General features: G+C 51.6%; 7 protein-coding genes across 7 annotated transcripts; 4 read left to right on the plus strand and 3 right to left on the minus strand.

The window, feature by feature from the left end:
- Window positions 1-63: 63 nt before the first annotated feature.
- COCCADRAFT_83346 (uncharacterized protein) lies at window positions 64-2,187 on the plus strand (the record flags this gene model as incomplete). Its single annotated transcript, XM_007709211.1, has 1 exon — window positions 64-2,187. One exon carries the CDS (start codon window positions 64-66, stop codon window positions 2,185-2,187), a length of 2,124 nt encoding a protein of 707 aa, XP_007707401.1.
- A 5,292-nt stretch (window positions 2,188-7,479) lies between these two features.
- COCCADRAFT_32583 (uncharacterized protein) lies at window positions 7,480-9,225 on the minus strand (the record flags this gene model as incomplete). Its single annotated transcript, XM_007709148.1, has 1 exon — window positions 7,480-9,225. The coding sequence occupies one exon, from the start codon at window positions 9,223-9,225 to the stop codon at window positions 7,480-7,482; it is 1,746 nt and encodes a 581-aa protein (XP_007707338.1).
- A 551-nt stretch (window positions 9,226-9,776) lies between these two features.
- Window positions 9,777-10,505, plus strand: COCCADRAFT_32584 (uncharacterized protein; the record flags this gene model as incomplete). The annotated part of the gene is made up of 1 exon (XM_007709149.1): window positions 9,777-10,505. One exon carries the CDS (start codon window positions 9,777-9,779, stop codon window positions 10,503-10,505), a length of 729 nt encoding a protein of 242 aa, XP_007707339.1.
- Window positions 10,506-11,252: 747 nt separating this feature from the next.
- COCCADRAFT_83247 (uncharacterized protein) lies at window positions 11,253-11,471 on the plus strand (the record flags this gene model as incomplete). Its single annotated transcript, XM_007709212.1, has 1 exon — window positions 11,253-11,471. The coding sequence occupies one exon, from the start codon at window positions 11,253-11,255 to the stop codon at window positions 11,469-11,471; it is 219 nt and encodes a 72-aa protein (XP_007707402.1).
- Window positions 11,472-12,802: 1,331 nt separating this feature from the next.
- On the minus strand, window positions 12,803-13,021 carry COCCADRAFT_83408 (uncharacterized protein; the record flags this gene model as incomplete). Its single annotated transcript, XM_007709213.1, has 1 exon — window positions 12,803-13,021. A coding segment is annotated over one exon (219 nt), but the record flags the coding sequence as incomplete, so codon positions are not given.
- An 802-nt stretch (window positions 13,022-13,823) lies between these two features.
- COCCADRAFT_932 (uncharacterized protein) lies at window positions 13,824-15,702 on the minus strand (the record flags this gene model as incomplete). The annotated part of the gene is made up of 4 exons (XM_007709094.1): window positions 13,824-14,033; window positions 14,089-15,196; window positions 15,252-15,407; window positions 15,455-15,702. The coding sequence occupies 4 exons, from the start codon at window positions 15,700-15,702 to the stop codon at window positions 13,824-13,826; spliced, it is 1,722 nt and encodes a 573-aa protein (XP_007707284.1).
- A 4,085-nt stretch (window positions 15,703-19,787) lies between these two features.
- Window positions 19,788-24,816, plus strand: COCCADRAFT_22248 (uncharacterized protein; the record flags this gene model as incomplete). The annotated part of the gene is made up of 2 exons (XM_007709118.1): window positions 19,788-23,879; window positions 23,926-24,816. The coding sequence occupies 2 exons, from the start codon at window positions 19,788-19,790 to the stop codon at window positions 24,814-24,816; spliced, it is 4,983 nt and encodes a 1,660-aa protein (XP_007707308.1).
- Between the last annotated feature and the right edge of the window lie 499 nt (window positions 24,817-25,315).

Consider the following 25,315-nt stretch of genomic DNA (forward strand, 5'->3'; position numbering starts at 1 on the left):
ACACCCATTCACGCCCGCTTGCTCGCCAATCGGACCTGCACAAACCCTCTCTCCCCACTCGCCATGCCCGTGCTCGCCGAACAGCCGCGCCAACTATCCATTTCTTTTGACGAGCCAACCCTCTCCGACCGCCTGCGTCATCGCGATTCACGCTCCCAGTCCCACCGTTTTGCCATTGAAGAGGAGGACGAGAGCACAGGCACCGCCAGCGAGCCTGCCGAGCCTCTCACTCCCACCAGCCATAGCAGCGATGGCCCCTCTTTTCACCACCCTTTCCCGGACGATGACTCGGTAGACGATGTCTTTGCTACCCCACGCCCGCTACCCAGCGACACGCCATCAAAGTCTTCTCATGAAGATGCCCTTCCCCCACCAGACACCCACACATCCCACCCGCCCGAGCGTGAGTCGCCCCCCGAGAGGCGTGGACTGGGCAAGCGTGTCGGAAGCCTGCTCCGTGGCAAATTGCACAGAAGCTACGCATCAAAGGACGGCGCCAGTCAATCAGAGACGTCAAATCTCTCCACGCCAAGCAGGTCTCCAAAAACAAAGCCAGACACCGACACTTACATTGTCAAGACTGGCATCGATGGCCCAGCCGAGTTGTCCACCCCGGCCGTCGACATTCCCCGCCAGAGCAAGAGGCTAAGTACTTTTTCTCTAACCAGACGCTCCGATAGGTCCTCTCGTGCAAGCTCTCCGCCCTTGTCTGGCTCAACTAGCAGCAGGCCCTCGACCGACAAAAGACCAGAGCTTGGCAAGAAGCCCATATCTTCTACCGGTCTGGGAAACATGTCCAGGCCCAGGCCTGGCATCACCTGGGCTGGAAGCGGAAGTGTCACAACTACCAAAAAGACTGGTTTCCTGCGGAGGCGGTCGGCCAGCACAGAACAAGTGCCACGAACGGGCGAGAGTACAGAAAAGCCTACTGCTGGTATGCTGGCCACCTTCTCCAAGCCTGCCGCCCAGGGTGTAGGCATGAAAGCACGACGCCTCAGCATTAACCTGCCTGATGATTTCATTATAGATTGGTGTGAACTAGACAAGGAGTTTAAGAGCTCGAGCCTGATGCCGGGGAAAAGAGGAAGGATACTGGGCAAGGGGGCAACGTCTGAAGTTCGAATCATGGCGCGAAGAGGAGGCATTACCAGGGAAGAGGACTTGGTCGCAGTCAAGGAATTTCGAGAAAGGGATAAAGAAGAGACAGAAGAAGACTATGTGCTCAAGATCAAGTCCGAGTATAGCATTGCAAAGAGTCTGCATCACCCCAACATTGTCGAGACCGTTCGCCTATGCACCAACCGCGGCCGCTGGAACCACGTCATGGAGTTTTGCACATATGGGGAAATCTACTCGCTCGTAGAGCGTAAGCTCTTTGCCGGTGGGCCAGAAGGGTACTATAGCCGGGATGACCGGCTGTGCTTCTTCAAGCAGCTTCTCCGTGGCGTCGACTACCTGCACAGCCACGGCATCGCCCATCGAGACATCAAGCTGGAAAACCTGCTTCTCAGCAAGGAAGGCCATCTAAAAATCTCGGATTTTGGCGTTGCCGAAGTCTTTAGCGGCGAGCATCCTGGCCTGCGCGCTTCTGGCGGAGAATGCGGCAAAAATATGGGACAGATTCGTCTTTCAGCCCCTGGCATCTGCGGCAGTCTGCCGTATATTGCTCCCGAAGTGCTAAAAAAGGACCACAGCTACGACCCCCGACCGCTGGATATATGGTCAACTGCCATTGTCTACTTGACCATGACGTTTGGTGGCTGTCCATGGCAAGCGGCCAAGCCAGAGTTCGAGTACTACGCGCGATTCAAAAAGGGTTGGGACCAGTGGCTGCAAGCCCATCCGGACGGACAGATCTTCGATGGCCCCGACGGCCACCCCAAGTGCGGCAAACTATTCAGTCTAATCGAGCCCCCGTCGATCAAACGTTTGATGCTGAAGATGCTACATCCCATTCCGTCGCAGCGCATCACGATCCGCGATGTGCTCAAGACGACGTGCATCAAGAACATTGGCTGCTGCTGTCCGGAATCCTACGAGGAGCCCAAGATTACCTTTGATGCCTCCAAGGCGTCGAGTGCGAGAACGGCGGCGCCTAAGAAGTATCTGCATCACCACGTCCCTCCCAAGCCTGAGAATAAGGTTGGAAAGGCATTTACCCACCGCTTTGACATGGGCGAACGATGACCATGTCCCCCTGTATATTGCTCACTTTTATACCATAATTATTGCATTGCATTGACGCGAGCATGGCGGGGTACCATTCGCAGTCTGTTATCTCTGCGCGTTTGATGCGCAGCATTCTTCTTTTCGAGTAGCAGTAGTAGTAGTAGCAGCAGCAGCAGCAGCATGCCGATCGTCTTATCCACAGACGGCAGACAGCATGCACCAAGCAGATAGCGAATGCCACGATGCCAAGCTCCCCTGCAAACTTTGGTTCCCATGGCTCCTGCTCCGATGGCCACGGGTTGCACGTTGCTTATCGTAGCCGTGTGCCGTGGACCAAAGTTGCAATTGGTGGCCCTACAGAAAAGTGCCGATGGATCCAGGATTTGAAGATCAGCGCGCTTGATTCGGCCGCATGGCGCAAGCGTCTAACAGGTAGCCCCTGGTGATCTTCCGCTCAATCGCCGCCGCGGCTCTGACGACGTTACCTTGACACATTGCAAGCATCCGACAACCTCTAACCCCGTCAATACCTATGGGGCATAAATTTCCGGGGGTGCGCGCTGGGGGGGAGGGGGATTGCATTTTTGTCCGACATGTTGCCGAGCCGCACGAGGGTGCGACACAAGCGTTGGCGCAGGACAATTAATTGTTTGTGTCGTCTCAGCCAGCATGGGAACAGGATTGGGACACATGTGGTGAGAGTTGGACGGGCAGAAAGAAACAGGTGGCGTGACTTGAAAGGGCAGGAGCGTTTAGCAGTCCAAGGAGCGAGGTGTCTGCCCAGCCAACACCAGCCTTGTCAACATGTGCAACTGGCTGCGGTACCAGCTTGGCAATTTTTCGCTAGACGCATCCATCTCCGGTAGCCAGAGTCAAGACGCTGTATCGCTGGGTCCAGGGTGCTCTGGCCCAATCACCAAGCGAGATCTGGATTTGTGCCCGCCTAGCCATGGGACTGCATTTCATTACAGAGGGTGAAGGATCTCCACCTAAGAAAACGGGGCTACTTGTGGGTTGGCATCGCAGCCCATCTGACGAGCAAAGCGGATGTCTCGTGGTGACAACGTGGGTGCAATGGTAGGCTGCGGCCAGAATGTCGGCATGGCATAGGGCCGCATATCGCGCCTCGACGCCGTTTTTCTTCCCTTTCCGCAGCGTCTTCGTGGGCATTTGGAAAAGCGGGGCGTGAGGAGGGGCGGAGGAGAATTAGTTCCAGGTCGATCCGTTGGCGACGTCACTTGAGAGTAAGTGGCAGGCTTGAGCGAGATGCTGCCCGTGTTCCCCAAGAGGAATATGCGACCAAGCGACACGGTACCTATCGTACACCATGCAAATGTAGTACACACTCGTGCAGTATCAACACCACCCAGTCAGCACAGTCAACAAATCGGAAATGTTAATCCAGCAAAGCCGAAGACACCCTGCATATCGCCTTGTTAGCGCTTTTGACGCTTATCAACGTCAGCGGGGTACCTAGCAAAAAGTAATCTGGCAAGCCTTACAGGCCACTTTTTTTTTTCCTACTCATGTGTTCTGTTCCACCGCCCAATGCAAACCCCAATGCACACCCTTTCGTCACATCACGCGACTTGTCCGGCCTGCAAGTCGAGCAACATGCGGAAAACACGAGGAAAATAGCGGTCAAAACACGCCGCTGCCCGACTTTCCGATTCCCGCCTCCCGCACTCGCCTCGAGGCGCACCGTGGGGTCCATTGCGCAATCCTATCATTCTTCTGTTCTTCTCTTTCCTCATGCGTCGCGTGCCCTCCATTTTTGTTGCCAACTAGAGCACACCACGGAAAGAAGGATGCCGGGAAGAGCCGTACCAGTCATGTCCACGTAAATGGTTCGTGTTTTCCCTTAGCATGGAACAATAGTACAACGGCACTTGAATACGGTAAAGACAGAAACTGCAGAGCTTGTCAGCTTAAACGAAGATACCAATGTCCTTTTTTTGCACAAAATTGCCTCACCAAATTCGTAAACCATTTCAAGCTGTCATTATTACCCGCAAACATAGCAAAGCCACAAAAAGCAACGCAATCAAAGAAGCAAGGAAGCAAAAAAAGAGACAAATGTACGGTAACAACGTTGCAAACCTTATTTCCTGGCAGCTGGACCCCCCCGCGGCGCGGCCCTCAAACGGGGCACATCGTCTTCCCCACATGCCACGATCCTGTAGTTATCCCATACTCATCTGCCCGCTTTCTTTGCTTTTTTCCCTCACATATTACACGCACACATGGGCAAAAACGCAGCGCACGCTCCCCCATCCCTAACCCTCAAAGCAACGCATCCCTCAGTAAATCCCGCACAATACACGTGTCCTCCAACCCCGACCGACGATCCAGCAAATGCATCGTCCACCACACAACACGCTCACCTCCCCTTCCCTCAAAGCATAATGCCCATCACATACGCATACAAGGGGTAACCAAATCCCTATCCACCACCACTGCCGCCGATCAAACACGCCGCTCTTTTCCCCCTTTCCCCTCTCTCTTTACATACGTAGTAGTAGTAGTATACTATAGGTCAACAAAATCTCATCCACGCATGCATACGCTGTGCCCCCCCCCCCTGCATTCGCATATGTACCACTCACACACCGGCCCAACCCAAAGTCAAGTCCCGCATAGTTAGTCTAAGAGAGAAAATCAAGATTCCGCCCAGACAGCGCTTATCGCGATCAAGCCCTTGCGACTAAAAAGGCTTGTTACACTACATACACTACTCTGTCTCTCTTTTTTCGCGCCTGGGGGGAAGGGTTGGTGCGTACGCACGCGGAAGTTTGGCATGTGCTCACGGGCTAGTGTGAGGATTGGCGGGTAAGTGGGGGGTGAGAGTAGTATGCATGTGCATGTGCATATGGCTCCGAGGGGGGGGGGGGCGTTTTTTAGAAGTCGGCGAGGGAGTGTATGTCCGGTGAGAGAAGTGGTATGGGAGAGTGTATACGCGGGGACGGAGATGTAGAGTGGATTGAAGGGAGAGTGGGAGTGAGGGGGGGTTTTTTTTTCACCGGAATAACGGCGTGTGTAGAGTGTCAAGTATGGGGGGGGTTTCTTTCCTTGCGCGTTGGGCGCGATGAAACGGTCGGTGAACTTACTAGCATTTCTTTCTTTGCTTTTTTTCGCAATCAGTTTTCTAGTAGCTCAGCGGGCTGGGGGGTTTTTTTGCGTTTTTGCGTAGTAGGGCGTTTTGTTGTGTGCTTTGCTGATCTGATTGGGGTTTGCGTACGTGCGTGCGCCACGCGCGAGGATGGGATGGGCCTACGGCCGCGTTGTACAAAGCAGGTTGATAGTTCCCTCCGTGGGTTTGATTGTTATGACTACATTTTCACCGATTAGCACGCTCCGGGCGTTTTTGGAAACAAAGAGGTATTTCCTGGTTTTCGAGTCTGGGAAGGACCGATGCGAGCGAAGCGTGGCTTGAGTTTGGGGCTGTGGGGGTGCGTGTGTGTGTGTGGACAGGAAGCTGGCGTTTTCGGCCTCGGAGGTAAAGAATGGTGTGTAGTGGTTTCTTCGGAAGGAGTTGTCGTGTTTGGATTGGTTTGGACCGGAGAACTATGGAAGCGATATGTCATCGGGTTGATTGCTGGCTAGGGGATTTTTTTACGGCTTTCCAGAATGGTTAGGGACTAAAGGAATCTGTTTTTATCGATCGGCTGGGCTGATGTTGCCAATCTCCACATGATTCCCCCCCCCCCCCCCACTGCAGCTAGTTGAGCTGGGGTATTTGGTGGCACTAAGGATTCTTTGTGTAAAAGATCGTCGTTGCGGATTGTCTAACTTGGAAGGGATTCTTTTTGCCTTTTTCAAGGATGCATGGTTAATAGAGTAGGACGGTCGGCTTTGATATCGGTCTTTTTTATCTGTAAGCTTAGCAGCATGACTCTCGTCCGTATACGATAAATCCCTCAGATACCAAGTCATACTTTATGTGAATGATCAAAGTGTACTTGAAATGGTACTTCTCTCGTACCGCAAGATACAATATCAAACAGTTTCGGCATAACAGAGTGTACATCTCATATACCTTCTCACCCACTTCTCCTTATGGGTCTATGCCTTCTAGTACTACCAGGCTTTATGCACTATAGAACAGTTCCTGGCGACATTGATAATTATGATGGAATGATATAAGTGTATTAGGGAAGTAAAGTTGATGATATGAGCATAATGGAAGGGGAGCGAGAAATGTGTGATGGTGGTGCTTTGATGAGATGAATCAAGTGTATGATGTTAGCAGCTTTGTGTGACAGTCTGTGATTCCGACGCAGTGTCTCAGTCTCGATAGACAATGTCGAATGAAGAGCTTGCGGACTATTCAGAGCTCCCGGCTTGCGGAAACTTGCTTGCACCCATCTGTCCGAAATCCCTATAGCGTTACCCCATCCAAATTCAATTCACAGCCTACATACCGCTATATGTAACCCGCTCCTCAGAGCAATCTTTAACATACGCACTTTAACATTATCTAATTCTGTCAATCTTTTTGTGCTATTCAAATCGTGAAGTCACCAGTCAGAATCTCAATTCAGCGTATCTTCCCCCAAAAATTCCAAATTAACTCCTACCCTGTTAAGCATGAGTCTTCTCAAAAGTATAAGATGAGATTCATGTTCTGCAGTTGCAACCTTTTGGAACTGTCCAGACCGCAATACTATAAGTTTCATTCCAATTTTAGCAAATTCAGTCGGCGCCACTGATCATCTGACTATGGTGGTACATCGTTTGAGTCTTGCTGAACGGAGATGAGTTATATATATCTCACGGTAGAGTTGATACAGATATACTCTCTTGTTGGCATCTTCTTTATTATGAGTAATGAATTTGCTGTTCAAGGAACGCTGGGATAGCTTATCTCCAGTGTGCGCATGTCGGATATCAAAAGCGACTTTGAAGTTTGGAAAAAGGTGATAGGTCCTAGGTACAACATAATAAGCATTATGTCTTACATATTAGATTCAGTTATTTTAACGAGAAATCACCATATAAAATCACTTTCAACGATGCCGAGGAACAGAAGTCCTCTTGGGTGATTCATTATCAGTCAAGTGTTGCTGTACCAATTTTCGGATTAGATGTGAAGGAAGTGTGACAAGAAACGAAGAAAAGTATGAATATTCAATTTATCGAACCGGTACGGTATGCAGCAAGTAAGAATACGATATTTCTAGTAAATAATAACATCGTCTATGCAACTATATACGGCAGAATCTCCTCTGCAACTCCCCCTATCTTCCTCATTTCTCCCACTCCAACTTCTCCATTTCCCTCTCACAAAAAACCACACAACACAAACTTCGCCTACCACATCTCCCAAACACCAGAAGGAAGCACAGTCCTCATAATCTTCCAATGACTAACCGCGCCATCCTTGTGAAACTTCTCCAACTCGCCCACATCGGCATTTCCCATAACCCTACCCCCATCCTCCTTAGGCACATACTCATACTTGACCTCGAGATTCTCCTGCGGCTGCAAAAAGTTGCGACGCGCAATGCTACCCAGGTAATCAGCAGGCTTCGCGTTGCGGAAACGAATTCCTTGTTTTCCAAGATCATGGTCGTTCTTGACGCAGAAGATGACCATGTTGATGAAATCGGCGTCGCCATCCTGGCGCTCCTCGGAGGCGGGGGAATCGCGGAAGATGCGGCAGGCGGGGAAGATGGCGTGGATGGTGTTGAGGACCAGGCGTGTGCTTCCGAGAGTAAGGTCACCAGCATAGTTGATGGCTGCGAAGCCGTCGTCCTTGAGGAGGTTGTACAGCCCCTGCATGAACTCGGTGGTGAAGAGGTAAACGGGTTCTGCACCGCCGGTGAAGACGTCGTGGATGATGTAGTCGTAGCTTCCGGGGGCAGAGACAGACTTCTCGGCCACGTAGGAGGTAGCATCGGCAATGACGGCGTTGTGTTTGGGGCTGAGGTTGAAGTACTTGGTTGCGTAGTAATGGACCACGGGGTCGAGTTCGACAATGGTTGTGTTGAGACCGTGAGCAATCAGGGCGTTGGGCGCAGTGCCGATTCCGAGACCAATGACAAGGGCAGATTTCTCGCTCTCGTCCACGGCTGGGATAGATGCGACGGGGGGTTCGATAAGTCGGACAGCTTCGAGCAAAACGAAGACGGCGAAGATGGACTCGCGCTGTCGCTGGCCTTTGGCATACGCTTCTGGGGTGACGAGCCATTCACCACCTAGAAGGGAGTGGTCGCATCGAAGGAGACGGAAGGCACTTTCAGATTGGCTTTCGACCACTGAAACGTAGCCAGTAACTGATTCCTGTCGAGCAAGAAGGGTGTAGTTTTGGGTTGCTTGTAGAGTCGAGTTTGCGAGTTGGAGTCCATGAGTTGACGGATGGTGCGGGTTGGTCCAAAGCGTGTGCAAGATAGCAGGGAACGCGAGCAGAATGACGCGTGAGGGGCTAAAGAAGGCAGACGCGGATGCGAGCAGCATTTGGAAGCCAATGCGAGTGAAGTAGACCGATGTGCCGATGAAGCTTGGGATGAGAGCGCTGCTGATCTTGGCTGTGGTGGAAACAGCAAAGTACGAAGCAGTAGGAATAACAATCTCCTTCAACGGAGAGGGATTCAAGCCGCTGATATCGATGCATTCCAGTAGATCGGCAGCAGCGAAAATTGACAAGAAAAGCAATGGAAAGTATGTCAATAACTCAATGGCCATGGGACCATACTCAATTCCCATCTTTTCACTGTATGGGAAGAGTAGAAACTGTATGACGGGGGTCCAGTACGCAATTACAGCGATGTACTGTGAAACATTTGCGGATACATAGCTCTTGAGTCCTCGTCGGACCAACAAAGCTGCCACAGCGACAATGGTCATGGTCCGCTGGTGATGCAGCGATGCAGGAATGGATCCATAGACGGGCGATAAGTTTAGCTGAGAGACTGGAGAAGCAAAACCGGCGATTAGGAGAAGTGCTGCTGCTCGGCCCACGTTTAGAAGGATTGTTGATGCTGAGGCGTTCTGCGTCTGTGGTGCTGCTTTGTTTGCAGCCTTTGGCTTTTTCTGTGTCTTTTGTTTTGAAGACATGGCGAAAGATGTAAGACTTCTTCTTTGCGTAGGACACGATCTCGAGGAAAGAAAGGCGATGAGTTATGACCACGAAATGAAGAGATATGTACAGTCCAAAAAGACCAGATGTCGCGTAAATGAAGCAGGAGTTCCAAGCTCTTTTTCCACTATAGACGGACCGTATATCCGCACAGCGAATCTAGCCAGAGAAGAACAAGAAAATAAGGGCAACTATGACGACGCACAAGGGTCAAGGAAGGGAATAAGGAAGGATAAGAATTGGGAAGACGTTGAAGTTAATAACCAAGGAGGCCAGCTGTTCCTGGCTTCGGGCCTGATGAAACGGTCGATCATTAAGGCGGTCTTGTTTCGACTGGGCACGTTTCGACTAGACGGGCCCTGCGGACCCTGTTTCTTGTGGCGCACGTTTGTGGCGTCATTACCAAGCATGGCGGGACGGTTTGCGCCCGCGCCCACCTCACTCTCCATGCATCGTGCGGGATTACAGGAGAAATATATTCGCCGGATTTCGACATTGTAGTATGCCATATCTGACTGCACCGCCCACAATGGCGCCTCTTGCTCTCCGACCTGCGGATGCGCCCGAAGCTGCGAAGCACCCCGCAGACTCGCACAATAATCCCGACACCGACGACATCGTACCCACCAGCGCGAATGAAGATGTCGCCATGGAGAATACCGTAGACTACTCTCTTCTCCGCGACCAGATGAGACACCAACAAGACGAGCGGGCCCAGCGACTCCAGGCCAAGAACAGGCGCAAACGCTACCTCGAAGTACATCCCGAGTACTTTACCGACTCTTCTCTCGAGCTCGCCGACCCTCTACTCTACGATCGCCTAATCCGCCGCTTCCAAACCGCATCTGAACGCGAAGCCGAAGGCCGGAAGAAGGGTTTCTCCGGTCAGATGGCGACAGACCTGTGGCGCGCCGAGGCGAAGAAGGATGCGCTGTCGCAACCAGACCCCAACTCGCTTTTTACATATACCCGCGGGCCACAGGGCGAGATAATAGAAGAGGACAAGGACGATATACCCATGAGCAAGGAGGAGGGCAAGGCCTGGTGGATAGACGAGATGACACAGCGCTTCCTAAGAGGCGGAGACGACGACTTTGACTATGCAAAACTCGTGGATGGCAATCCCAAGTACGATGACCCCGAGCAGGAGAGGGACTTACAGGACGCGTATTTTGAGAGTATGGAAAGTGATTTTGACTCTGATGGAGAAGGGAAGGAGAAAGTCTTGACTGGCGAAACGGGCATACAGGACTATTGAAGTTGGCCAGATCAGGTTACACTACACGTCCAAGGTTGTGGCGTGCAAGAAGGGTCTATGGTGAAACTATTGGATTGAGTGTCACGCCGGCGTGTACGTTGTGACATTCGGATCGATTACAAGCGCAACACCAATGATACCCGAACTACAGGTAATACTGGAACGCGATTACTCAGACTCAGCTAGCAATATGCCCAAGGCTGCACTGTACATCCTTTACGCGTTTACATTGGATGTTGTTGCTAGTACAAGTCAGCAAGGACTGCCAAGGACCAGCAAAAGAAAACACAACGCCAACGAGGTTGGCCGTAGCGATCTGGAAAGCTGACCATATGGAGCTCTCTATGTTCCTCGATGATCATGACGAAATCCACGGTCTGGTTCGCAACCAACCCAAAATGGGAGGATATGTTATGTTGGTTTTGTCGTGTTACAAAACCATGACTACGGCAAGCACTGAGGCCTTGACCTATATTGGGACATATCGATGCATGGTGCATGATAAAACCAAATCTGAATTAATGGTAAATTGCAGGATCAGGCGGGAAAAAAAGATATAAGTTAGTGGTTGAAAAGAAGACGCGCAACGAACGCCCAGTCTACTCTACTCTAAATCTAAAATACAATGATAGCACAAAAGAATATAACGAACGATGTTACCAGGCAAGAGAAACAGCCCCCAAAGACAAAAGAACCAATTGAAACCGGGATGAACAGTAGACCAAAGAAATCTAACCAAACCCTCCAATGCCACAGTCATCACCTCGGAATTCCTCAACCAGAATTGCACATCCTCACTCAATCATTCTCTTTCCTAGAGACAATAATCAAAAGGTAGAGACGCCTCTCTCTTCTTGTTTCTACGGTCTCCATCCTTCACCACAAATCGGACATCTCTCAACCCAATTGTTGTTCTCAGCCCCACACTCATTGCACACCCACATATCGTTTGCCGTACCAGAGTAAGGAACAAGAGCCATTAGGCTGTGTCGAAAGGATTGGTGAGTAACTGGAGCCGTGGAAGTGGTGGTGATGGTGGCGATGGACTGAGGAGGTATAAGTGCACGTGTGCTACTACCGTAGTATTGATCCAGACGACTCTTAGATGAAAATACTATGATTCAAGGTTGATCAAATCCGAGTTGTTAAATCGTGCAAGGAGCGAATTTGCTTTGATATTGTGTTGTGCGTAGTGTTGTGGTCGGGCTGCTTAAGAACCCGATATCGGTAAATTGAACCGTCGATTTCCCTTGTAAAATGACAAGTTTTTTTTGCAAATTAGAACCCCAGAGGTCTTCAAAACAATGATTGTAGAATTTGAGTATCGATCCCAATAATGTGAACGATGATACAAGTAACTGCAGAGATGTCAAGAACAACCACCCATTCCACCAGCAAAGTTATATACTTCCCCTCTCCCCCCACGAAGGCAAAAAGGAAAAATTGTGAAGCAAAGACCATTTGAATAAGCCCGAATTGCCTTACCCAAAACCTACAATGTCATCTTGTCTTGCCCCACAAAAAGGGCAGCAAGGGGCACGTTTGGAAGTGCCCTTTTCTTTAGTGTAAGCTTATTTCTCTTATGTGCAACCCCAGTCACACCTTCTAGTCCTGTAGGTGAAAGAAGAAAAGCATCGCTTCATTGCTAAATATCAGGGCTGTTATATTACATGACTCATAGAAGGACTACTGATGGTGCTATCGTGTCCAAGTATCACTCCAACACCAACGAACATCGTGAAGCGAAATGAAAATGCTGAGTTAGCCAAGAGGAGCCAGAAGCCATGTGGTATGGCTCTACTGAATGGAAGTGGTGTGGTAAGATGCTATCAACGGAGTTTGGTCCTGTTCTGGTGAAATTTCTGTCCGTGGCAACACTGCCTTGCAAGAGAGGTTGTATCTGACATGTCGAGTCTAGAAAAAAATAATGAGTGGTAAGTGTGAAAATGTTGTTAAAGTGTAAATATATCTGCTCCGCTTGGACAGTACAACGGGTGGAGTATGCTAGACGGGAAGGTAGATAGTCCTTGTCACAACTCCATGGTCCGAAAAGGGAAATGTCCGAAAGCGGGAGGAAAGCACAACTTACCCATCATATCATCTTCCGAGAAAAAGACATTACCATAGGTAACGCCTAGTTCTCCATCACCTCGGAGCCTGCCGACAGAGCCGCACTCTAGGCCCTTACCTTGTAGTACCATCACTATCACCACCGCAGCCACCACCACCACGAACACCAACATAGTCCTCTAACCACCATCTCATCACGCATGCAAACTACAAAAAAGCACACATGACTACAATCCAAGCATCTCGCGTCGCCCTAAAAAAAAAGCCTCCGCTCCGACGCATGTATACCCAAGGCAAACACCCACACCCACACGCGAGCCAAAAAAGTCAGCCTTATACGTGCGCCTCACAAGGCAAACCAGGCAGGCAAACCTCAAGTCCGCCTCGCGACAACCACAAAAACCATACCGGTGAAGCATCCCGCGCTCTAAACCCCCCCCCCCCCCCCAAAAAAAAAAGATAACAAAAAAAAGGACCGAGAAAAAAACCCCATCCCCTATTCCTACCACACAGCTAACTTTTGTCTTCCTTCTTCTGTATACTATCCGCCGTCACTCCGCCGCTCCACCCATCCCTTGCCGTCCTACCCGTTCCCTCCTCTTCCGGCAAACACGGCAAAACAGTGGCTTCCCAAGCCACGACTTCTCGTCCTTGCTTGTACATGCATAAGAGAATGCCAATGTGAGTTGGCGCTGAGGATAGCTTGGGTGGGTGTGAGCTTATTGAGACGACGGGTGTTCTGAGGTATTTGGTGTTTGGCGCGGGAGGGGAGGGGAGGGGAGGAGGTGCGGGGCGGGATGGAAGGCTTGGCATTGGCATGGGGGGGGGCGCGTATGTGATTATCATTCTTCTTTGCGTGATATGGAGGGATTTTTGAATTTTTTTGTAAATGAATTTAGGTTATTAAGATTTTGGGGTCTGTTTTTCTCTCGTTTTACTAATGGAATTTTTTTTTGGAAATTGTACTGAAAATATCTTTTCCACGTGTTGTGAGCATTGGAGATCTCTACGTGCAAAGCTACTGGGATGGCTTTTGGACGCATTAATAGTCATTTGCACAAAAAGACGAATTAAAAGGGATTTTTTGACAGACTGATAAGTTTGCTCAACTTCATAGAGTCTATTAACTATGAAACTTTTTTTTTCTTTCATACAAAGCATTCAAAGCATATCTAATCATGATATGTAGCATAAAGCACACAAGCGCGGGTGAATACAAGGCTTGAAAACATCGCTCTTAAATGCCATCTATAGCAACCAAGCAACGAACGTCTTGTAGAACCAGCTGCCGTCACGGCCGCCTGCTGCCTGCTTCGCTGCGGCATGAGCCAAGAATTCCTCTTCCTCGCGGTCGATCTCGGCTTTGCCGGAGTAGAAGTCGGCTTCGTGAGGGCGAACCATCTTGGACTTCATGATGAACTTGTAGCCAAAGATGCAGATCAGATAGATTGGAATACCCTGTGAAATCATATTAGTAAAAAGTAGCTTTACATGGGCACAGAAAAAGACTTACAAGGTATCCGGTGACGAAGTTCTTGTAATCAAACGAACCATAAGAGCCCCTGGTGAAGACGGAAAAGTTCTTGGTCAAGGCGATCAAGATGCAGAAGAAGAGGGCAATGTAGGAGCCGATAAGACCAAAGGGGGCAGTGTAGGCCATCTGGTCCTTGGTAATGCCCTGGGCGTTGCGTGCGCGCACGAACCAGATATGAGATACCAAAAGCGAGATCCAGGACAAAAGACCAAAGATTGTGGTCAAATTGACAAAGTAGCCGAAAACGGTCTTGGAGTCGTCTGCAACGTTCATGAAGGCGGTGCAGCAGAGGAGTGCGGAAACAGCCAGCGCAGGGACAGGGACACCTCGCTTGTCGGTCCAGAGGAAGATCTTGGGGGCATGGCCCTCAACGGCAAGTCCGTAGATGGTACGCGAAGCAATGTACAGATCCGAGTTGGAAGCGCTAAAGGTGAAGAGCAAGATGCAGGCGTTGACAATGGTAGGAAGATGGGGAATCTTGGCGAGCTTGATGGCAACAACAAAGGGCGAGGCCGAAGCACCAGTGGTGGCCTTGTTGGCAAATGCAAGTTCAGGAGAGTTGTATGGTACAATCATGCCCAGGAAGAAAATGGATAGACAGTAGAAGAAGAGAATCCGGTAAAAGGTCAGCTTGATGGCGCGGGGAATAGTCTTGCGAGGGTTTTGAGCCTCGCCAACCGTGACACCGATGAGTTCAGTTCCGAGGTAAGCGAAGACGGCGTTGACCAAAGAGCTCCAGAAGCCGTAAAATTTGCCTTCGTTCCCAGAAGTAATGTACGGTCTGAAGGCACCTGGATTTTTGTAGTACTTGAAGCCAGTTGCACCGCCAGGGCCGGCGCCGACTGCCAACAAGAACGAGAGGAGAATGACACCAACAATAGTGATGACTTTGATGGAACTGAGCCAGAACTCAAGCTCACCAAAGAACTTGATACCAAAGTAGTTGATGGCGCAAATGGCGAAGAGGAAGACGGCGATCCAAACACCAGGATTGACCTCTTCTCGGGATTTCCATTCTTGAATAATCAGAGCAGAAGCGGTCAACTGATTGGGCGTTGTAATGACATATTTGGCAAAATAGCACCAACTGTGTGAAGTTAGTGGTGTGACCAAAAAACAAAAGGCTTGGAGGAAGTGCTTACCCAAGAGCAAAACCGAGAGCAGGATCACAGAAACGAGTGGCGTAACCGGCAAAACCCGAAGCGTGGGGAATCCAAGCAGCCATTTCGCCAAGAGCCGTCATGACGACGTAGACGATGAGACCGACGAGAGTGTAAGCAATGAGGATCGAGGCAGGACTGGGCTTGTTAGCTGTAGGCCAAGGCTGGGGATCTGCGTAACATACCCAGACTGGGCCAAAGCCTTTCCGGTACCAATGATGAGACCAGTTCCGATGGCACCACCAATGGCAATCATAGTGATGTGTCGCGACTTGAGACCACGGTGCAGGTGGCTGTTGTCGTCGTGAACAGCAACACCATCCGAGTCAACGCGCACGTCACCGGTCTGGTACTCGGACTTGCCGCCATACTCAATGTCCGGGCTGCCCGAGCCGCCGTCGGAGGAGTTTGTCTTGCGGTTTGTGATGGCCATGTTGAGCAAGCGATGGCAATGCGGATAGCAGAATGGGAGTCTTCTGTATCGCACAAGTGGTGGCGGAGGGCCGCACCGGGGTTAGCAGGGCACAAACTTGAAGGAGGGAAGCTCCAAGGCACAGCTGACGGGTCAGTGAAAGGGCGGGCTGGTGGGCTTCAAATAGGCCATGTACTTAAGCGCGGCTGGCAGCGTGAAGGCTCTGAGCGGCCCAAGAGATAGTGATAATTAGCCGACTGTGATAAGACCGACAAGGCGGAGAGGAGCAAATAGTCGGCCCACGGGACTGCTGATAACAAGCTGTGGGCGAAGCGTGATTGCAGCATACGAGCAACCCCATGGCGGCCAAGCGTCCGCTTTGGTGGAGTGGTGGGGGAGGGCGGCGCCCGCAGGCCCAATGCCCGGTCGTGTGTGGCAGTGAGGGCCGCTCGGCTGAGGGCGTTGTGGTGGTGCGCCAGGCGTGTTTGCCGACATCTCCTTCTCGATGGAGGATGGGGTGGTGGGACAGGCCCTGTCCGAGGGGGCTTGGCTGGGGGCTTGGCAAAAGCGAGCCAAGTTTCCAGCCTATTCTTAATTCGCTGGCAGGCTGGTGTTGAGGTATTTGTCCACGACGGCGCGCCGACTGCACGTCGTCAGGCTTCCCCAGCCCAGCCAGGCGGACCGACTGTCCAGCACCGATTCAGACGAGCGATACGGCGGACTGGGAGCCCACTGGCCTGGGCGCCAGGGTACATGGCAGAGTGAGTGAAGGTCCGCCGCGGCCATGTTGCCCCGCGTTAGGCACGCGGGTCGTGCGTGAACGGCAACCTTGCCTGCATGTCAGAAAGCTGGCGCTCAGCGGCCGGCGCTGGCCATTGACTCGGGCTAGCGCTGCTGAAGCCACCCGTTGGTGGTATCGCCACACGCCCACGACAAGACGACATCCAAGTCCGCCCGCCGTTGCGTGCTCACTTGCCCTATGCGAACAGTGCGCTGCCATGGTACACACGCAGCACACGCCTGCGTAAAACTCTGTCAGCGTTGTTATCATGGCACCTATCTAACACTTACACATCATATGTGGTGTGTGTATTGTGGACGGTAGGTAAACTCCTGCCTGCCCGCCCAGCACCAGCACAACACTGGCAAACACCATCGTGAGCGCCAAGCACAACACCTCTTTTTTTTCATGCCCACATAACCGGTGTCTCCGTGGCTCTGCAAGTGCATGGGTCAGTGTCGACCTAGGACCTGTTATCTGCTTGGCCGTGAGAAGGGCACTGTTTCGAACGTTCTAGCTCCCGAACCCAGCCCGCTAGGCGCATTCGAGAAAACTGCCTTGACTGCGGCGAAACCGAGCAACGAGCAGCAGCGTACGCCTATCATCCAGAGACTGCGTATAAACACCGTCAGATGACCCCTCATTCGTCAGCCTGCCAGTCTGCCACACATTGCACAATCCGGACATGGCTACTCTGGTCCTGGTGCCCGTCCATTCCCAGCACCACAGCAAATGCCAAACACCACACCGCACACTGCAAAAAACCATTGTCTTAGCCAACATCCCCATACCTTGGCTACTCCCTACTCCGGAATAGGTGACCGTCGCTGAGCCTTCACCTGCCAAGCCCATTTTCAATCCGTCACTGCAAGTAGACTGGCTGGACGCCGCGTCCGTGCTCATCCAGATAGCCCAGCGATGTGTTTTTTTCGTCGTGTCTGTTCCGTCAAATTCTCGTTCCTGGAATCCATTACTACGAAAAACTCAATCATGTGCTCGTCTCGATGCTCAATATCGCATTTGTCGTAATGCTGACTCGGTATCCACTTTGAAAAGAATAGCAAGTCAAGTGGTGACCAGGCTACAATCTAGCCCAGCCATCAACCTCACCACTCGTCAAAAGATGACCTCCACAGCCATTGCCATGTCGTGCGTTGAAGAAATATGTAGACCAGCGTTTTGTTCACAGCAAATACTGTTATGCCGGCGTGAAGCAAAATGAGTTCCAGGCTTGGCATTTCGTAATACCCTCCAAAGTGTATCATGCCCATTGCTCAGCTAGCGGTAACGAGCCGTAGCCAAGAGGTCCATGAGGCCCACAGAAAGAGAAGGAGTGTTTGGAGATTGGGTATGCCTACGCCAAGGTAAGAAGTGGTAACCCCATTCTCCGGACAACCCCAGATGTCGCCCATGCCGGTCCTGCGGGCAATAAAGGGGAAGCGGGGTAATCCAGGACGTGTCGAAGGCTGTGGCGTACTATTATATTGTTACATCCACGTCATGCCCGCTACCTAGATCGATCTTCGACAAATCCACTTGGTGTACGAGACCCGACAGTCTCCGCGAAAAAAAGTCTGCGTCTTGAGTGACCGATACTGATGTTGGGCGGCGATACCTGAGGGGGTAGGGTTTTGTCGGAACCATCCTCTCAACCGAGCGAGCATGATTGTTAATGTGTTTCTCGTTGTCTTGCAAACACGGGCTTCGTGCCGTGGTCAGAACAGGCAAGGCTTACATCGGATGTTTGCATTGTTTTTTCCTGTCCAAGACTGGCGAAGGCTGCAGTACTATGATGTACAGGTGGCCAGGCTCAAGTAGCGATGCAAATACTTGCCCTTTGGCTGGACGGCTACAATGATCTCTACACCAGAGCTGCCGGCACTAATGACTGCCGCCCATTCGCCACAGAGGTCGTAGCCTTCTTCGGGGCTTGTATAATACATGAGCTTTCCCTTTGGACCTACCAACACCAGAGTATCAGGCCATCTACAGCTCTTGAGAACACTGCTAGTGCGGATGAAGAAGTTGGGATTGTGTTAAAAAAAATAAACGACATGTTTTTTCAAATTCGGAGTTTGACATTCCTACAACGTTGCAGCATCACTCCACTCAGCAATGTTCAGCACAATGCTAAGTAAAAGTCTGACGCGCTTGGCAACGAAATCAATTTTACGTTCAGTGTACCACTTTGGGCATTTCCGCATCCCAAGCGAACACGAGTAGTTATGCGACCAGAGAACGATCTTCTACAAGGACTGATGGTTGAATGAAGGAGTATCGCATGCACATGCTGGATGTCTGTCTTCAACCTTGGCAAAGTTCCCCCATGTCTTCTTTGGCGTTCTTGAAATAGTTCAACGACAATGTCCCTGCACTCACAAAGGTGTTTCGACTCCACTCTCCATTCCCATTGTGACGTGGAGCGGGCAGAAACAGCACATGGTGAGTAGGGGCAGGTGCCATGGCATATGAGCCATTACCAGACCTCGGGATATGGCAGGTGGTGTTGTAAGAGGCGCGGAATGTGGCAGCATGGCTCGCCTATGGGGTTAGCGTGAGTGTAGGAGGCGCCGTCAAGGCGACACCAGACGTGCATTCTGGCACGCACTATATCGTAGCATGGACTACAGCTGGCCCGGCTCAGACAACACGACAGCGCATGTGGTGATTGATGGTAGCAGTCCTTAGCAGAGAGCGACAAGGCTCTTTCCCTATCGCGGCCCGAGTCTAGGGGGCTTGCTCGCTCCCCGGTTCCTCTTAGCTCACATGCGCTACCTACCACCTATCATCTGGTACGATTAGGAGTACATACGCGGGCGACAGCAGTGCCGGGAAAATACGCGGCAGCAGCATAGACGGTTGCGCACCACAGCCTCTTTGCAGTCGCAACTCCCATCACCATTGCCACGACCACACATACACACACACACATTGATCGTTGTTGCACATCTCGCAGCAGCATCGCTGAGCGACCCGTTCCCCGCGCTACAGCCTCGCAAACGACATTTGACGATTTGCCCCGACCGCTGCCAACAACGCACAGGGCGACAGGCAGCTCTGCTCGTGTCCCTCATTCCCACACATTTGCCCCCAGACATTTGCGCCCAGCGCATGCGAACCCACACGGTTCCCCTTGGTCGCAGCACCACCTCGTGCTTCCTCGTTACTCTTGCGCGGCCTGGCTGCTGAACCCCCTCAGACCCTCAGCTTAGCGGCCCTGGTCATGGTGCCCGCGCATCCTCGCCAGGCAGCCTCGTGAATGACGCTTTTGACCGCACCACATCCCATTGCGCCCACGTAGCCACTCTCGCCCACACCCGCCGCCATGTCGTACTACGGGAACGGCCAGAACTACTACAACCCAAACATTCCACATTCCAACGTGGGCGCCCAAGGCCAATACCAGGACCCCTACCACCGTTCCTCGTCGAGCACCGACCCAAACGATGGTGCAAACGGAGGCACTGCAGGCGCAGGCGCGGTTTCAGACTACGGCTACGGTTATGCCCAGCCAGAGCGCCGCAACAGCATGGCTGCGCGCCAGAACGACGAGCTCTTCATAGCCGCTGCAAACTCCCCGCACATCGGTCAGGGTCCAATGTCGCCTACCGCTGGTGGATACGGCTCCAGTGCCGGCTATGGCTACCCATCACAGCGACAGCAACTCGAGTACAACCCCCAGAACTACAACACACAGCCCGTCGCTCTACCCAACCCTTCGCACTACGGCGGCGTCAGCAGACCCTTTGCACCGCCCGTCTCAACAACGGCCTCGCATCAGCCCTACAATCCAGCTGCCTATGCGAGCAACAGTCTCGTCAGGACGAATACTGCCAACCAAAACTATGCCTTCTCTCCCACCTCTCCAACTGCCACGTACCCTTCGCCCTCTTCATACCAGCAGTCGCAGTTTGGGAGAGCAGGCTCGGTTCAGAGAGGTGCTTCGTCTTATACCACACCTGCACCGCCCCCACTACCTGTGCCTCCTGGAAGCACACAACTTCCCGCTGACGATTGGGGCAACCGACCCTCTCCGCATGCCTCCAACTCATCGGGGTACTACTCGTCGAGCGCCTCGCATGCTCCATTACCCTCACCACCTGTCTACGACACTGGCTATGGCTCACAACGCAGCGACAGATACGGAAGTTTCCAATCGAACCCCCTACCCCCGACTCCTGAAGTTCCGCCCCATGGGTCACCTCAGCGAACGAATATGATGTCTTCGCGACCGCTACCACCACCACCCCACGAGTCTGACAGCGATGAGTACTCGACGCCGCAGAATGGATACCAGGACGAGCTTTTCAACGACGTCTTGAGTATGACGGGCGGTGGAACTCATGTCCAACACTCCAACGGTCAATACTATCACACTGAGCGTCATTCACCCGGATACAATGGTATGAATGGTGGCCAAGGAGGTGCATACCCCGGGCGTGAGACATACGCTAGCGACGAGAGTGATGTCGAGGCTGCTGCTGGTCTGGCTGCACTCCAAATGGCCGAAGAACAAGAGAGGGCTGATGAGGCCCGGAGAGCTAGTGGTGGCAGCGGACTGTTTAGCAACTACACGTCAGTGCATTCACCACAAATGCCTACAGAACCCGCAAGAGAAGGAAGTGCAAGCGATACCGAATATGTAGGCATGGATGTGGGTACATATGGCGGTGGCTTCATGCCGTCCTTCAATTATGGTGGAGACCCAAGTCAGCTAGCAGCGGGAAGTGGCTACCCACCGTCGACATCAGGCTCGCAACGACGATCGGAGCGCTATGGCGAAGAGTACGATTCGATTCACCCCTTCCCGTCCTTCTCGAGCAATGCACGTGTCGACACTTTTGGTACTGGTGGTCTTCAAGAGCCTAGCGACCGACGACGGAGCTACGACGAAGGTGATGAGGTCACCCTCATGGACAGCGCGTCTATCGCATCCAGCTCTACTCTCATAACACAAACATCGGCCATGCCCAGCGAACCACCAGACATGTTTTACCACCCAGGAATCTCAAACCGACCTCTGCCGCCTCCTCCAGTGAATACCAACGCTCGACGAACAAACCACCAAAGCAACAGTTCTACCGGATCTGGATCCTACGAGTACTGGCGCAACGCTCCGTCGTCCCGTGACCCGTACCCTGTCCATCCTAATGGTGGACACATGATATCGCCCAATGGTACACACGTCCCCCGTTCAACCTCGCTCCTACAGCACAGCAATGCTCGAGATGCCATACCCTTGCCAAGATCCAAAACCGATGCGGAACAGGGGCACAGGTCTCGGGGTAGCCGCAATACCTTTTATGGTAATGCCATGGACAGCGATGCGAACACACTAACTCCTGCCAGCACTGAAGCCGTAGCTATTGACCTGCCAACAATTCCAGCTTGCAAGCGTTTCAACCCCGCAAAGCTATCTAGCATCGACTTCAAGAAGTGCACAGAGCCATGGGCGCTTAGCTCAATCATTGCTTGGCTCAAGAGCATGACGGAAGGTGAAAATGATCTAAAAGAGGGTCCTATCCAGGAGGGTCTGGTCGCACTTTTCACTCACAAAGTCCCAACGATGAATATTGCCGATGCCGAGACTCTAAGTAGCCGTGTGGTGGCAGAAATGTACAAAGCCGGTACTCTTGTGCACGAAGAAGAATGGCTCAAGTTTTCTTCTGAGAGCATCACGGGTGTAATATTCCAGCTGACAGGAGCGGGCTGCTACGCACCCATGTTGCATACTCACGCTTCTCCTGGTCGATGCTATTCACACCACTGCCAGCGAACACTCAAGAAGATTGACCTCCATGCTCCATCCGCCGCTCCTCGTTCTGAAGATTGGGCGACTTTTTACAAGCTGAAAAAGGAGGACATTGAGGGTGCGAACAAGAAGGAAATCGAGCGTCAAAACATCCTACACGAGATTGTGCAGGGAGAGGACAACTACATGAATCGACTCGATGTATTGCGCCAACTGTACCGTGACCGGTTAAAGGCATCCAAATCTGAGGTTATACCCGCGGAAAGGCTCGACCGGTTCATCCGCGACGTTTTCAGCAAAGTGGATGCAGTGCGCAAGGCAAATGAAGACCATCTCCTCCCACAAATAAAGTACAGGCAGCAAGAGCAAGGGCCGTGGATTGTTGGGTTTAGCGACATCTTTAGAGAATGGATCCGGAAGGCCAAGCACGCATACATTGAGTATGCGGCAGCCTTTCCGTACGCAACCTTCCGAGTTCGACAAGAGGCTGACCGGAACAAGGACTTCCGTAGATTTCTGGATGAAGCTCAGAAACACAAGCTTTCCAACAAGCTTGGTTGGGATACGTATCTGAAGGCACCTATCGACAGGCTGCAGCGTTACGGCCTGCTTCTGGACACGGTGCTAAAATACTCGATTGTCGACAATGAGGAGAAGAGGAATCTCCAAATTGCCAAGGATGAGATCAAAGCTGTAACTTTGGAGTGCGATGCCCGTGTTGCTGAGATGGGCCGGAAAGTCAGCCTCACGGATCTTCAAACCAAGCTCATTTTACGACCAGGCATGCAACGTGTAGAGCTCAATCTGGATCATCTTGGACGAGAACTGATCTTCCGAGGCGATCTGCAAAGAATGGCAGGTAACCGCTTCAACTGGCGTGAGACTCACGCACTACTCTTCGACCACTACCTCGTACTCGCAAAAACAGTCGCTCTCAGAGAGGCAGATGGAACTCCTAGGCCTGAGAAATACGACGTGTGCCGGGTGCCAATTCCCATGGATCTGCTCGTGCTTGAAAGCGAAGATGATGATCCCGTTGTACGTTCAACGATGAAGGGTATATCCACGGTCACGGCAGTCCCGGGTCGAGTTGCCGGAACTGGTGCACGCCTAACCGGCAGTCCTGCTCCAGGCGCTTTGCAGCACGTGACTACCAATTCCTCTCTTGGGTCCTCAAATACAAGTGTTTCTGGAAAGACCCTCGTCAATACCTCAACAATTGACGCCAGTAAAGATGAGAAGGTTCTATATCCGTTCAGAGTGAAGCACCTTGGCTCGGAGACTTACACCCTGTATGCTCCAAGCGCCCAAAATCGAGCCGAATGGTGTGACAAGCTCATCATTGCAAAGACACGACACGCCGCGTCTCTCTTTGCTCAGAACGCAGAGCCTTTCAGATTACGAGTGATGGCTGATGCTGCGTTTGCATACGACAGTGCTATGCCATCTCAAAGAGCCATAACCATCAAGGGAACACCTCTGGACCGGGCCATTGACGAGGTAGAGAAGCTCTTCGTTAACGTTGGCCGTCCGGTGCCCATCTGCCGAGCGAGGGTTAATTGTGCCACGGCCTTTATCCAACCCCATGGCAAACACATGGTGGCGGTTGGTACAGATATTGGTGTATACGTGTCCGACTTTGATAACCCTAGAGGTTGGTCAAAGGTAAGTCATGTCTCTATACTTGGAAGAACGGAGCTAACATATCCAGGCCATTCAAACACCGCGAGTAACCCAGATTGCCGTGCTCGAGCAGTTCGGCTTGATGCTCCTCGTTTCTGATAAGGCTTTGATTGCATACCACCTGGATGCTGTGTGCCCGCTCAGCGGCATAGCTCCTTCAAACGACTCGACCCGACGCGCTCCTCAAAAGCTGTCAGGCGCGCGTGACATTGGCTTCTTCGCCACTGGTGTAATGAAGGACAGGACCCTGGTCTTCTACAAGAAGCGCGACGGAATCTCATCAACCTTCAAGGTCCTCGAGCCTGTGTATCAGAAATCCACAGAGAAGAAGTCCAGGATATGGAAAACGGGCCGCACGGAGTTTTTCCGCGAATACGATGAGTTCTACATCCCGGCTGAATGCTTCACCATCAATCTCTTCCATTCTTCTCTCGCCATCTCCACATCCAAGGGCTTCGAGGTACTCACTTTGGACAAGAAACAGCCATGGTCGGTGCCAGACCTAAAGCAACCACACGTCGCCACTATTGCATCGCGACTACAAAACCAAGTCCCATTGGGCATGTTCCGCCTCTCGGACCAAGAGTTCCTTCTTTGTTACCAGGAGTGTGCGGTATACATCAACAAGAACGGTGACATCTCCCGCTCGGTTATCATGGAATTTGTCGGCAAGGCAGAGAGCGCTGCCATGTACGGACCGTATGTGTTGCTCTTTGACCCCGACTTCGTTGAGATTCGCAACGCACAGAATGGCAGATTACGTCAAGTGATTGCTGGGCGTGATGTCAAGTGTTTGGATGATGGACTCAGCGGAGGTTCATCGCACAACAGGACAGTGAAGCTGAGCTTGCAGCATCCGTACCATGAAAGGAGCCAAGTCGTTGTTGAGTTGGTGCTTAACGAAGGTCAAAAGGAGTAACGTGGTAATGTTCTAAATACTACAAGCATTCGGCCTGGATAGGATAGGTTATGTTTGCGCCCTATTTAGACATGGTGAGGATGGCGGAGTATGGGGTTTAGGAACTTGGATCCTTGTTTGGAAAGGAAAACAGCATCGCCTCTGTTAATGGCTTTGTTTTTTTTTTGCTTAGTGTTGAAAGAGAAACGGGTTGATTGCCTCCAAATCTCTGGTATCGAAGTGAGATATTTCTGCTGCTGCCAATGACAGCATGTTGTTAATAGTTGTACCTTCTTCTTCTTTTTCATTCTTCTCCAAGTTCGCAAGCAACTTTTCTTGCATCTCTCCTTTGGATTTGCTCGAATTTATGCGGAGAAAGGGAATCTTTTTTTTATCTTGCATCGAGCCTAATACCCCAGAGATAACCACACTTGAGCGAATTAGCAAAAACGGTTTTTTTAAAACTTTAATCTTTGTGTATATCTTTTTCTTGATGAAAGAACATGGTTACTTAATTAAC

The sequence above is a fragment of the Bipolaris zeicola genome (assembly GCF_000523435.1).
Source record: "Bipolaris zeicola 26-R-13 unplaced genomic scaffold scaffold_6, whole genome shotgun sequence".
Lineage (NCBI taxonomy): Eukaryota > Fungi > Ascomycota > Dothideomycetes > Pleosporales > Pleosporaceae > Bipolaris > Bipolaris zeicola.